Below are 14,282 nucleotides of genomic sequence, written 5' to 3' on the forward strand. Positions count from 1 at the left end.
TTTTTGAAGAATAGGATCTCCTAGTTTTATTCCTCCGTGGGAGCGCCGCTGCCTAGTGCATGGCCAACTTGGATTACCTTCTTTCGTTGGCTAAAGGCCTGCCAGCTTTACCCGAGACTAGCAAATGCCAAAATCGCCCCTAGTTCGGACTTTCGCCGTTAGGTGAGCTACCAACCCTGTTTCCTCCTAATGCTTTTTCTATAGAGTGCTGTCTGAAGCGCCGGTGTGACGTCACCCATGCTGTTTTCCCATAAAGAAAAAACGGTAACTGTCATGGCCGCCCATTGCTAAAGGCAGACTCGTGACGTTTAACCTTGGATCTGACGTGACGTCACAACTGACAGCACTCTATAGGAAAACAATCGGAAGTGGACTCGGTTTTAGAGCATTTTTATTTTATTTACAGATTTTTTTCATGGCCGAGTTTTAAATGAGAAGTCAAGTAAGTTCTATTCTATATTTTGAGACCTATTTCATTTTTTTTTTATTAGAATTATCTGGGCCAAGTGGGAGTAGCCGATAGGCTTATAGAGTGCTGTCAGAAGCGCCGGTGTGACGTCACCCATGCTGTTTTCCCATAAAGAAAAAACGGTAACTGTCATGGCCGCCCATTGCTAAAGGCAGACTCTGACGTTTAACCTTGGATCTGACGTCACAACTGACAGCACTCTATAGGAATTAGTTTGATTATTATGATTTCAGGTTTCGACCTATGGGACAAACATGTTTATAGGGTAGTTTTTCCAGCTGTAGGAATCCATAAACTCCTGTACTGCTTTTTAAAAGTGGAGAAAAGTGTTTTAGAAGACATTATTAAATAACAATTAACTAATTATTAATTATATTAGAAGATAGAAACAATAAAATTGAAACGCACGCTCCCGCCATATTTTGAGGTCTGCCTAACTTCAGCAGCGCCATCTAGCGGTCCATGTTAGCAAGGAATAAGACTAATCATTCTGGGTGCTTTTTGGGGCGATTTCCGTGGGAACAAGATGCTGCGATTTTCTGTGCGATTTTTGCTGGTAAATATTTTGATTTTATTTATATTTTAAGGGTTAATTTTGATTAAATACCAAAGTTTTATCGCAACCGATCGAAAATTAAGCGTTGCAAGTGGAAAATTTATGGTCAACCGTGCCAAATACGTTTGTTAATTACGACCAAGGCTTATCGTAACCACGTTGACGGTTGGCACCACTCTCTGGTGCTACTATTACCAAGGCTTACGGACCACGTTTGCAACACGGATTCAAGGAAGCTCTTGCCTCTTTCAGTGGCTATTGCTAAAGAGATATTTCCAGGTAAATATTTTATTTATATATTATGGGCTAATTTAGATTAAATACCAAAGTTTTATCGCAACCGATTGGAAATTAAGCGTTACAAGTGGAAACTTTATCCTTAACGATGACAAATAGGTTTATTAATTACGACCCTTGTCTGTTTGTAGAAAACATAACCTTAGTTGATTTTATGTATTGATTATGAAACTATGGAAGTTATTTGAAACTGCATAGTTCTAAAAAACTAATGCGCTTTGTTGTTTTGGTTAATTGCCCTTAATTAAAGCTAGTAGAAAACCTTTAACGGCAGCTGTATAATTATTAACTCCGAAATGAGGTTTTTAAGTAGCTGTATTTCTCTAAAATGTTTTCAATTAACAAATCTATTGGTGTACTGTAAATATGGGTGTCCATGGCCAGAAATAAGCACAGGATACTGGACATTGTCCAATAACATTTAAAATGTCCCATAATATTTTTAAAAACTAAGGGGGTCACTGGCCAGTTTTGACCAATAAATTTTCCCAAAGTTTTGATGGCTTGACCATGAACACGCGACACTATTCTTGCACACTCAAGTGGACAATGACCTTGATAAATTTTCTGGTCAAAGTAGTTAAGTCGTTTTTGTCCTTTGAGTATCTATTTGCCCCCCATCGAACCATACTATAGACTTTGAATTAAGACAAACAGGGGCCGAGTAATTAAGCAAAATGTTCATAAACATTTCATAACTCTGGTTCTACTAGAGATACGGGGGTGTCCTTTGACCATGTTATAGACCCATTTGCCCCCCCCCCCCGCCATCTCACCATAATTACACCCAACTTTGAAGGCTTATAACTATGGTTCTACTAGAGATATGGGGTGTCCTTTGACTATGTTATAGTCCCATTTGCCCCCCCCCGCCATCCCACCATAATTACACCCAACTTTGAAGGCTCATAACTGTGGTTCTACTAGAGATATGGGGTGTCCTTTGACTATGTTATAGTCCCATTTGCCCCCCCCTGCCATCCCACCATAATTACACCCAACTTTGAAGGCTTATAACTGTGGTTCTACTAGAGATACGGGGGTGTCCTTTGACTATGTTATAGTCCCATTTGCCCCCCCCCCTGCCATCCCACCATAATTACACCCAACTTTGAAGGCTTATAACTGTGGTTCTACTAGAGATATGGGGTGTCCTTTGACTATGTTATAGTCCCATTTGCCCCCCCCGCCATCCCACCATAATTACACCCAAAGTTTTGATGGCTTGACCATGAACACGCGACACTATTTTTGCACACTCAAGTGGACAATGACCTTGATAAATTTTCGGGTCAAAGGAGTTAAGTCGTTTTTGACCTTTGAGTATCTATTTGCCCCCCATCGAACCATACTATAGACTTGGAATTAAGACAAACTGGGGCCGAGTAATTAAGCAAAATGTTCATAAACAGACCCTCCATAGGAATAACATTACACCCAACTTTAGAGTCTCATAACTCTGGTTCTACTAGAGATGGGAAGATGCCCTTTGAGTATGTTATAGTCCTATTTGCCCCCCCCATCCAACCATACTAAAAACTGGCAGATGGGTAAAAATTATTTGAAATACGTCAGAGTCACGTGACCGAGGAGAGGTGTGTTGCAAAGAAGCTTAATTGGTTTTATTTCGAAAATAAGCACTTCGGGGAATTGGCGCTGCAATCTCGCGAAAAACAAGGACTAGGTGTCCAGTCCCACTCTATGTGGAGTCTTGGGACCTTGGCGTCACGTGGTGCCTGTGACGTATTTCATATAATTTTTACCCGCCCGCCGATACCTTCTTCACAGTCCCTTTAAACAGGGGTCAAGTAATTGAGAAAAATGTTCATAAACAGACCCTCCATAGGAATAGCATTACACCCAACTTTGGAGGTTCATAACTCTGGTTCTACTAGAGATGGGGAGATGCCCTTTGAGTATGTTTTAGTCAGGGCCGGATTAAAGGGGGGGACAAGGGGGTACTGGCCCACGGGCGCAACGCTTGTTGGGGGCACATTGAGTTAAACTATTCCCCCCCTTAGCAACATTTGCTGTTCCTATCTTTTCGACTTAAGGGGGTGCGCATTATCCCGGCCCCCGGGTGCAAAATTGCTTAATCCTTCCCTGAAATAATTTTAATCTGTATTTGATTGTTTGAATTTTATTTTTTATAGCTACCATCTGTTTCCAAAGGAGAAATTTATGTTGAATTCTAGAATCAATAACTATTTTTTTGGCAAAAGGCACCCAATATTAATCAGGTTAATGAACACATTACAATCCCCTTCTTAATTTAGGTCTACACTTTGATTTTATCCGTTGAAAGGGAATCTCCTTACCAAAACTATTTAGACAGCCTGTGAGACATTTAGGCAATTATTAGGGTATTTAGTTTATTATTTATTATTCTATTTATTGTTAGAAGGGAAGCGCTTGTGTCCTTAAAGTTTTAGGGATTTTTCTTTTCGCCAGGACATAAATAAAATCTTACTTATGGAATAGGTGAACACTGGTCCTAGCCCTCCCTTTTAAGAATAATGAACTCGTAATCAGGATTTCAAGGGTGAGATTCCCTTTGCGGTGTTAAGGTATCTAGTTTATGGTTTTAATTATAAATATTTTTAGGGGAAAAGCGTTTGGCAACTCCTTGAGGGAGTTTTGTAGGATTTAAATAAATTTATGATTTATGTTTAAGGTAGAAGGTTGCTTATACGCTTTGTCCTTTAAAGTAAACACGATTTTAAGCGGGGTTTAAGGCGAGGCTTACCTTTTTACGGTATTCTTTCCCTATTACTGTTACGAGTGTGCCTTTATGCCAAAAAATAGTCATTTGTCTTATGCCTGAACATTTTGCGTTACATCATGCGAGAATACTCTTGTGGATTCTCATATTAAGGTAATTAATTTGAAGTTACGTGTGTACCATTTTTTCCCAAATATTAATTCGAATTTTTCATGCGCAGGAAGAAGTGGACGTCTGCAAGTGGACTCTCATTGGAAATCCCATGCTAAGGACGAAGTGGACGACTGCGAGTGGACTCTCATTGGAAATCCCATGCTAAGGACGAAGTGGACGCCTGCGAGTGGACTGTCATTGGAAATCCCATGCTAAGGACGAAGTTTCCTGGTTTTGGGGGCTTCACAGCGGGCTTTAGTTTAAATTTAATTATTCCCGAGTTAAACAGGGACTTGTTAAATTTAAATTGGGCTCGCAAGGCTTACTTTGGGGGTGGTAGCTAAGTTTTAATTAAAAAATTTCGTTACTATGGAAGGTACAAAAACATAAGAAAAACACTTAGGGTAGTTTTTTTGACCTTTTTCTGCATATTTTTTGATTTTTTTTTTTACTTTTTTTATGAATATTTAATGAAAAAAAAAATTTTTTAATAAAAAATTTTTTTTTATGTATTATTTACCTTATTTTTAAGTAAAAAGTATAAAAAAGGGGTCAAAAAATACTCCCTAAGTCCCGATAAAAAAAAATCGAAACCAAGTGTAGTATCGTAAATATTCAAAGAAAAGAAAGAACGAGGTTTAAGGCAAAATTTATTCAATAAAAAACAAAAAAACCAAATTGTTTACAAAAATTTCGAACAAAAAAATATTAAAGAGTTTTGTAAGTTAAAGTTTGAACGCAAAAAAAGTAATAAGTAGTTACAAATAAAATTCGCAAGCAAAAAAATTAAGTTAAGTGGTTACATGAAAAATTTTCAACTAAAAAAGATGTATTTTGTGTCTTCTAGCTTCGATGACTTCCTCCATATCTTTAAGTCAGCGCTGGGAGAAAGAGCAAGTCCAGAAGCATCATGTAACGTGAATCCAACGAAGCGTGTCATCAGGAATGATACATAGCAAGTCCAGAAGACATCATGTAACGTGAATCCAACAAAGCGTGTCATCAGGAATGATACATAGCAAGTCCAGAACAGCGGAAGTCATCGGGAATGATAAGTTTCGGAATGATAAGCAACGGAAAAATCGAAGAATATCAGCCGCATCTATAAATTAAAACATTAATAACACATCTTAAACTATTGCCTATTTTTGGGCAGAACAAAATAATCTCTTAGATTTAAATAATTTAAGAAAATTGTGTCCTTAATTAAAAAACGTGCTACCAAAACAGGCGACCAACTACCCCGAATTAAAGAAAGGCTTGATTACCGCGATTGCCAACCTTAATTAAATAATCTGGCTAACTAATTATTTCCCAAAATTGTATAGACAATAATTTTAGAAAAACCATTTTAAAATATTTTATGTACCCTTTTATTACCCTATTAATTTAAAGCATCCCCTAAAATTATTTTAGAAAAACATCTACCATTTATTTTAAATTAAATTACGTAACTTAATCATGAAAATAATTTAAAACATCCCCTAAACTAACTCCCATAGAACCGATAAATAAAAAACCTTCGGACAAGGCTTAACTTAGGCTTAAGGTAGCGCAACCTCATGTCTTAAAATTATCTCTTCGGGACTTCATTTTCGAAAATCTGTCGCTTTATCTCTAAATTAATTTAAAATACCCCCTTGGCTGATCTTAGGAAACCTGCTTTTATTTTAAAACTATTCCCACGGACAGACCCCGTAAATAACTAGGGTTTAAATGGGACAAGGCTTAACTTAGGCTTAGGGCAACCTCCTGTCTTAAAAATATCCCGGCAGAACTTGATTTCCGAAAATCTGTCGCGTTATCTCTAACCTAGTGTCTTAAAATTATCTCTTCGGGACTTGATTTCCGAAAATCTGTCGCTTTACCTCTAAATTAATTTAAAATATCTCCTTGACTAATTTTAGGAAAACCTGCTTTCATTTTAAAACTATTCCCACGGACAGACCCCGTAAATAACTAGGGTTTAAATGGGACAAGGCTTAACTTAGGCCTAGGGCAACCTCGTGTCTTAAAAATATCCCGGCAGAACTTGATTTCCGAAAATCTGTCGCGATATCTCCAAATTAATTACGTACCCCGTTTAATATCTTTAAATAATAGCCTCTAAACTAATTATTAAGGGATTCTCTCTTGTCCAACATCTCGTTGTAAAATTTTATTTATGGTACTTGATTTTTAATAAATAAATAAAAATAACTAACATTTAACACTACCTAATTAATTTAAATACTTGAAATAAAATAAATAATCTAAGGGGAGCTAGATGAGTTTGGATTATTGTAAAGTTAGGCTTACGGACTGTTAAAGCACCACGAGGTGAAGCAATGGCTGCCAAATAAGTTGAAGAGCGTCGAATTCAGCATGCGTCCTCGGCAAAAACGAGCAGAGAAATGGCGGAGCTATCAAGAATCGACCTGTAAAGCCGGATCACGATCCGAGAAAGGTTTTTCCAAGCGACCCTCCCTCCTCGACGGTTTCCAGGCAAAGATTGAGCCGTCTGACCTCGAAGGCTTCCAGGCAGCGAATGAGCCGTCTGACCTTTGCCTGTAACCAAATACATTTCCAACGTCGGGGGGCGCTAAAAGCTACTATGCGCGGACTCGGATGCGCCATACCCCGGGCACGAAATCCAAATAGCTGAACACTGCTAGGCCTATATGAATGAACGCTAGGCCTATATGAATGAACGGTAGGCCTAAATGAATGGAAAATCCTTACCTTTTACCATTAACATCTGTCGTGACGTCACAAGTCAATAACCTCGTTGACGTCGTAGGTGACGTCACCGGTATGACGTCATGACACGTCACCGGATATGACGTCATGACACGTCACCGGATATGACGTCATGACACGTCACCGGATATGACGTCATGACACGTCACCGGATATGACGTCATGACACGTCACCGGATATGACGTCATGACACGTCACCGGATATGACGTTATGACACGTCACCGGATATGACGTCATTGGTCACGTCACCCGATATGACGTCATTGGTCACGTCACCCGATATGACGTCATAGCAAAATTTACCATGCTTTAGATGTCAGTAAATACGTAACTACGTATACAGCGCCCCTAACGGCAATTTATGAACTATCTATTGCTTACACGAAAGTCTAGCAGAATTTATCATGCTTTAGATGTCAGTAAATACGTAACTACGTATACAGCGCCCCTAGTGGCAAATGTGTTAATGCTTAATTATCCGTTCATAATGATAATAATAATCAGCCATAGCCCCTAAGTAATCCCAATCCCGTTTAAAAGCACTAACGAGTTTTTAGTGAGTACCCCTCGATGATTACTCGTAATGCAGAGGCAACCATTAATCCAAATCCATTTTAAATGGCTTTTTAAAAGCATCAATAGAAATCACCATTGAAAGAAAATTCTCGTTGGTGAATAGCCCCTCGACGCACTGCCTTTAACAGTGCTAAAAAGTGATTTATTTATTAATGATCATATATATGTATATAAGCCTGTAAAAGAAAAGCAATAAAAATGAGATTCATTAAATCGACGAACAATTATTTCATTTTATTTATTCTATAGTACATTTATAAAGTATAAACAAAAGTATATGTTTAAAACAGAAAGTACGCTTCGTTGAAACTTGCTGGAGCCGTGTAATATGAGAAGGCTCCCTTTATTCCACAATAGTGTCATGGACGAACCAATGTCATGGACGGATGGCAGAGGGAGAAAGTTGAAAAATACTTGTTAATTCGCCTTCTAGCGGCAGATAGTAGCAAACCGGATAGTGGGGGAATCAACGTTCTAAAGAGGGAAGTATCTTACGTCTTATTTTGTCTAGATGGCGCTAGCTTTTTCCGGGATTTGACTCGGTATTTTTCATAACCCCCCCGTCCATTTTGGGGCTGAAAAGGGGGAAATAATCTTAACATTGGTTATTTAGTCGCTTAGTATGAGGCTCTATGGGCTGCCATCGGTATTGGTTCGTCCATGATAGTGTCGACGTACCTTCCCGAACGTGGCACAGGAAACAAGCCGTGAATAGGCTCATAATGTAGCATCAATGAAAATCCTATATGAAGGAAATAGCCATAACTATAATTAGTAAGCTTATAAATAGAAATGATTATATCAAATAATATTTTATAAATATTAACGCAAGCTTTTATTTTGAAATATATTTCATTGATACATTAGATTTTATTAAAAAGATTAATAATGAAAACAATAAGAATATTTTTATAAACGCGTAACTTCCGAGTGTTGAGTCCAGGTACTGAAAATAATAAAAAAATTTCTATTATTAACAAATTTTAATCGGCTTAGAATTTCCACTGTTTTCCCACGCTAATATCCTACGGTGGAAAACGAGGTTGTTAGGATGGAAAACCAGGGTATTTGATGGCAAAGCGTAGCATTACGCTTTTGGGTCCAAATAGGAAGTGCGTAAAGTCACTGAGTGTTGAGAAATTGCATAAATATTATTAACCATGTATAGATTAAGCGTATAAAAGAAATATATATATATAAGTGAACAATAGTAAAAAAAAACCCCACCCAACCTTGAATACAAAAATAACAGAAGTAAAAACGTTGAACTTTCAATTTCTAAAGCGACCAACCCTTAAAAGTAACCAAAATACTTATTGAAATAAGGATTGAGGGTTCCAATTATTTGTTAGAGTATCGAGGGGCTATTCACTCTGATTTTCTTTACGGGTACCATGTTTTACCACTGTTAAAAGATGCGCATCGAAGTACGGTACGATGTGGCTACTCTTACGAGCCCAGCCCTTGGGTCGTCTTGTTATAACTTCGTATTAAATTATTTGTTTAGATAACCCAGAGTTGCTAAATAATTACCTCGGTACTAAGATCAATTAATAAACAAAAATAACTACCCAACCATTGTTTCAGTCCGGTGGAGGGATTTAAATATATTAGCTCTCCCAAGTAGCGCTTTTCTACACTGAGGCCAGAATGCGCGAGTGTTTAGCCCCTCGGTGACACTATAAACTACTTCAATCTCACTATTAAATTATACATTGTCGAGGGGTCCGACATTTACACGAAATCCCGTACGCTTCTCGCGAAATCTTTGAAGTAATCAATAAATTACGAAATCAAAGAGGAAATTCCGAAATCTTAAGCGAAATCAAGAAGAAATCCCGAAATTCCGTACGCTTTTTTTTGGTATAGTCGGACCCCTCAAAACATAAACATTTATAGCTTAGAAAGAAATACCAATGTGGCGGCAAGGAATAGAGTAACGCCGGAATTGCCAGGAACGTTTGAATCAATACCGAACATCTGTAATTATAATAAACTAGCTGTTACCCGCGGCGTCGCTCGCGTGTATGATATCAAAATGATATAAAGAATGGGTAGATTTTACTGACGAGTAATATTTTTGTAGCACCCTAGGGGCGAAGGCACTAGGCGTTGCCCGTCAGCCCGTCGGGACATTTTTATTACTTTTCATGCGGACATTATTCCATAAAGAAGGGTTTTAAATTTCTGGCCGCCATTTAAAAAGATGGCAACAAATCGAACCCAAACGACCATTCAGCCCGTCTATAGGTTAAAGGAAACCAGTCTACTAAATATTTGCGAAATCGGTTGAAACGCGCGGACTTTGTTGCATAGAGAAGAATTTTTACATTTCGGGGCGCCATTTATTAAGATGGCGGCGGATTGGAAAAATCTTTCTTAGTACGCGCCTACTACTTATGAGTAACGTTCCTGCAAATTTTCAGCCTTCTAGGGCAAGCAGTTTGGACCGGGCGATGATTATCAGTCAGTTTGTCAGTCAGAACTTTGATATATTCTAGACAAAGCAAGTCACGAAAATCATTTCGTATTATCTACGTGTGGTTGGGGTGGGTTCTTGTATTCTAGAGAAAACAAGTCACGAAAATCATTTTGTATGATCTACGTGTGGTTGGGGTGGGAAGGTCAAGCGCTAGATCTGATTGTTACATAATCATAATTAGCTAAAAATAATTATTTATTACAGTTAAGAAAAAGTCTAAGAGGAACGCTCCTATTCATTCACATTTTAAATTGCTTCGGTTTTCTGAAATTCCATCCTTTGTTAGAGAAATTCGTTAAGGCCATTGCTGCAATTTGGAAACAGTTGCTTTGTCTTATGGTAAGTCACTAATTATGTCAGTTAGAACTTGCGTTACAACAGTATGTTAAATATATCCTGTGTTCATTGATTGTTCAGGTTATATGGTGTTTTTTCTTGTTCGGAATCGTGATAGTTCAAAAGTTACTTCTGTCTGACGTTGAAACGTCTAACCACGTGACCACCACGGTCAATATTATAAACTCAAAGCGCTCAAAACAAGGGGATCATCGTTACATTTTAACATCGCTTTTTTACGCCATAACAATTTCTATAACGTTTCTAGCATTGGGATTTGTAAGTTATTTACGTAATTATTAACTAATGAAACATTGAAAAGGTCTAGAACAAACTTTTATCTGTGCAGGTGAGAGCGGCTTTAGTAACTTCCTTCCAAAGAGTCAAAACCAATAGATCAGAAGCACCATTTTCCCCTAAAGTTGCCAAGAAAGGCATAGGAAATATTTTGCGTCCGAAGAAGTTCAATACTGTCTCTAAAGTTGAATCGAATAAATTACCACTGGTAAGAGACCCTAGTTATGTCATTTACTTTTAACATAAGTCCATGAGATATGTTCTATAAGTTTGTCACTGGTTACAAACTGGAGCTTGTCATGAAGTGAGTGAAGTAGGTCATAGATTCGAGGTAAAGCGAGGGAGGCCTGGTGAGAGACCCTGCTGTCAAAGGCTTAGTAATGCAGACTGAATAGGACCTAGATGGAAGTCCTGCAAAATTAACCTCCGAGTGTAGGACTTCAATTATCGCTTGTCGTTCGCGAACTAACTCCAGCTTTAAGTCTCTAGCATTACGAACTTGTATAGATAGTGTCATACTTATGGAACATATACTTCTACTTTTAGAAACCCTAATTGTTCCGTTTAATATTAAGAAACTCTTAATTAATTTTAGCTAATTTTAATTTTCTTGACTAAAAAATGTACTTACACGCTAGGAATTCTTGCTTTTCCAATTGGACACTATGGTCAACGAACTAATTGAAAAAGCCAACAAACAAAGCAGTTTGGACTGGGCGTTGATAATCAGTCAGTTTGTCAGTCAGAACTTTGATTTATATATATATATATATATATATATATATATATATGATAAATAAATTAGTTCTTCCATGATAGAACCAAGAAGTGATATCTAGTTTATTAGGAAGAAGGTATAAATTCGCCACATTTCCAGCTTTATCTCCAGTCCAAACGTAGGTCCGAAGTTAATGCCCGGCTCTAAATTACAACCAGCATCTCATTGGTTCTTGAAAACTTACGTCAGCGCGACGCGAATGACGAAAATTACGTATTTTCCGACTTGAGAGAGCCCCTTGTATTTTGAAAGGGGGACTGGGACTATGGCGCGCGAATACTTAGGCATCTTACACCTTCTCCCTAATAAACTAGATATCACTTCTTGATAGAACTAAACAGAAATATTCATTAATTTGCTTGAACCGGCAAATAATAATGCTTGAACACGAAAGATTTGATTAAACAAAATTTCTAATAAATAAAAGGTAAACAAGATGGGCCAAGGGCTGGGCTCATAATAGTAGCCACATCGTACCGTACTTAACAGGCGTACATAAAATTTACGTGAATAGCCCCTGGATGGGCTACTTTTAACTGAGCTACAATGATTACCAGTAATCCTTACTTCAATAAAAAATATTTATGTTATAATTGTAATAGTGCGACGCCAAGAAAAAACTTGAGTGAGTAGCCCCTCGATGCGCTACCCTTAACATTGCTAAAATGATTACCCGTAAGGCCATTATAAAAACGAGGTTTTAGCTTTAACAATGCTAAACTGATTACAAACAAGTAACCCTTAATAGAATAACAGAAAGTTTTAGTGATTATCCCCTCGATGATGAGTGCTAAAATGATTACATACTTAACGTTCATTAATACACGTACAGAAACTTTTAATTTACAACTTATGCCTACGCATACTTATTGTATCTTAAAAATTTCTAACATGAACTTATGGCCAGAAGCGTTTGAAAGAGAAAGAATTCGGTAAAACACCCAATAATTGTAATATCCCGGTGCCTTAAGACCATTCCAAAAATAACATCAGTATATATTTTCTTTGCCTAGATTATAAATTCCCCTCGATTTCTTTCAATTTTTAAATAGGGGAGCCATATTGAAAGCGTGAAATCGTATTGTCGACGGCGACGACGGGTGAGACGAATTTTAACGGGAGAGTATATAGCTTAACCAAGAAGTGATATCTAGTTTATTAGGAAGAAGGTATAGATTCGCCACATTTCCAGCTTTCTCCAGTCCAAACGTAGGTCCGGAATTAATCCCCGCCTCTAAATTACAACCATCATCTCATTGGTTCTTGAAAACTCACGTCAGTGCGACGCGAATGACGTAAATTACTAAGTCTCCGACTGAGGAGAGGCGAAATAGCCCGGCCTCCTTTTACTTCCCCGTTTGTATTTTGAAGGGGGTACTGGGACTATGGCGCGTGAATACTTAGGCAACTTTTACCTTCTCCCTAATAAACTAGATATCACTTCTTGGCTTAACCTTACTATCATAATTCCCTTCCTCATAAGTAGACGAACGAAAAATATCACCTCCCTTTCACTCTTCCTTTCTTTCACTTTCCCTTCAACGACTAACGAAAACTTCTAAACAGCCAAAGGTGGGTATAGAGTGCTGTCAGAAGCGCCGGTGTGACGTCACCCATGCTGTTTTCCCATAAAGAAAAAACGGTAACTGTCATGGCCGCCCATTGCTAAAGGCAGACTCGTGACGTTTAACCTTGGACCTGACGTCACAACTGACAGCACTCTATACTGGCACGACGGGAACGACGACGACGACGGGTCAACAACAACAGGGCAGGTCAAACTAAGAGCCTCACCGTAGATGTACGTCATACGATGTGGCTAAAAATACTTTAACGTACTTTTTCTTACTTGAGAAGTATAACTACTGAAAGCTTATGCAGAGTTGAGAATATGTAAATCGAGTCCATGGTCTTACCTTTTATGATGGCGGCAGGAGGATGGGGGGGGGGGGCCCGGATGAAGAGAAACGTCCAAACCGCGGTCCCCATCTCTTTAGATTGTTACTGAAAGAACATGTAAAGGATCAAAATTAAACACTTACGCCCGTCTTTTCACAAACTAAATAAAGAAATACATTTTTTAAATTAATTTTTGGGACCCTTTTACGAACTGAAAGAGCTTACCTTCCTCAATACACAGATATTAATAATCTACACCTAGATTAGACGTGAATACAACTCTCAAATCTAGTAATTCTCTATTGTGTTTAGCATATTTTTCAAGTTACTAATTTAATTACTATACCAGGGATAAATTTAATTTTAGAAGCAGGAATGGAGAACGGTTAGTATTTACTTCAGTCCGACTCATAGCCTAGTATAGAGACCCTCCCTCCAACACGTAATTAAAAGTTTAAATTATCTTATAGGCTCACTTAAAGTACGTTTTGATGACGTTACTGACGGGGAAGGCGAATAATACGTAATTCCTTTTTACCTCTGTCACTCTGACCTGCCTCTTCTTTCATACCCCACCGTCTCGTGGAAGGGGGTCCGTTTTTTATCGTTATTTTATTTTTTATTAATAGTAAATTATGGTTCTTACTTCTTAGATAAAGGTAAGGGTTTTTTACTCTTTCCCTACACCAAAAACTCTACTAGATAACTGTTTGAGATGGATTAAAGATTAACGCCCGATGAAAATAAAAAAATATCATTACAAGTGCAGTGTCAACACGTAATATAGGCGTCGTTGCTTCAAAGTCCTAAGCTAGCATGAAAAACCCGCTATTTTTTTAATTGGATTTGCGTGGTCACGTGATGCGCATAACCAAGGTAACTAGGTACGGGTGCACGAATCTCATCGGAGAGTGATCATGAACGCTGGATCTCTAAAGGGACTGGTAAACGGAATAGATTTTTCTCTATAGCACGT

At 38.0% G+C, this 14,282-nt stretch overlaps 1 protein-coding gene and 2 long non-coding RNA genes across 5 annotated transcripts; 2 read left to right on the plus strand and 1 right to left on the minus strand.

Annotated features, from left to right (window-relative positions):
• The first annotated feature begins 31 nt into the window (after nucleotides 1-31).
• LOC149610296 (uncharacterized) lies at nucleotides 32-4,638 on the plus strand. 3 transcript variants are annotated; one of them, XR_016376759.1, is made up of 6 exons: nucleotides 32-162; nucleotides 407-442; nucleotides 849-1,025; nucleotides 1,082-1,304; nucleotides 3,476-4,197; nucleotides 4,265-4,638. It is a non-coding gene; the product is annotated as an uncharacterized LOC149610296 (long non-coding RNA). The 3 variants fall into 3 exon arrangements; XR_016376758.1 differs by having other exon boundaries at nucleotides 407-1,025; XR_016376760.1 differs by having other exon boundaries at nucleotides 407-1,025; nucleotides 1,109-1,304.
• Nucleotides 4,639-4,830: 192 nt separating this feature from the next.
• LOC149610297 (uncharacterized) lies at nucleotides 4,831-6,736 on the minus strand. Its single transcript, XR_016376574.1, has 2 exons — nucleotides 6,496-6,736; nucleotides 4,831-5,299 (listed from the first exon to the last, which is right to left on the minus strand). It is a non-coding gene; the product is annotated as an uncharacterized LOC149610297 (long non-coding RNA).
• Nucleotides 6,737-8,260: 1,524 nt separating this feature from the next.
• Nucleotides 8,261-11,595, plus strand: LOC149610298 (uncharacterized). Its single transcript, XM_089859531.1, has 6 exons — nucleotides 8,261-8,288; nucleotides 8,867-8,946; nucleotides 10,201-10,335; nucleotides 10,414-10,611; nucleotides 10,682-10,837; nucleotides 11,268-11,595. The coding sequence occupies exons 1-6, from the start codon at nucleotides 8,261-8,263 to the stop codon at nucleotides 11,427-11,429; spliced, it is 759 nt and encodes a 252-aa protein (XP_089715657.1). The 3' UTR covers nucleotides 11,430-11,595.
• Nucleotides 11,596-14,282: the final 2,687 nt, after the last annotated feature.

This window comes from Phalangium opilio, unplaced genomic scaffold, assembly GCF_054372755.1.
Source record: "Phalangium opilio isolate 3A_F unplaced genomic scaffold, DU_Popi_V2 ptg000329l_1, whole genome shotgun sequence".
NCBI lineage: Eukaryota > Metazoa > Arthropoda > Arachnida > Opiliones > Phalangiidae > Phalangium > Phalangium opilio.

Coding starts and splice junctions, on each gene's coding strand:
- LOC149610298 (XM_089859531.1), top strand. CDS start 8,261: ATGAAGGAAATAGCCATAACTATAATTA. Junction 8,289..8,866: donor AATAGCCATAACTATAATTA/GTAAGCTTATAA, acceptor ATTATTTGTTAG/AGTATCGAGGGGCTATTCAC. Junction 10,612..10,681: donor CGTTTCTAGCATTGGGATTT/GTAAGTTATTTA, acceptor TTATCTGTGCAG/GTGAGAGCGGCTTTAGTAAC.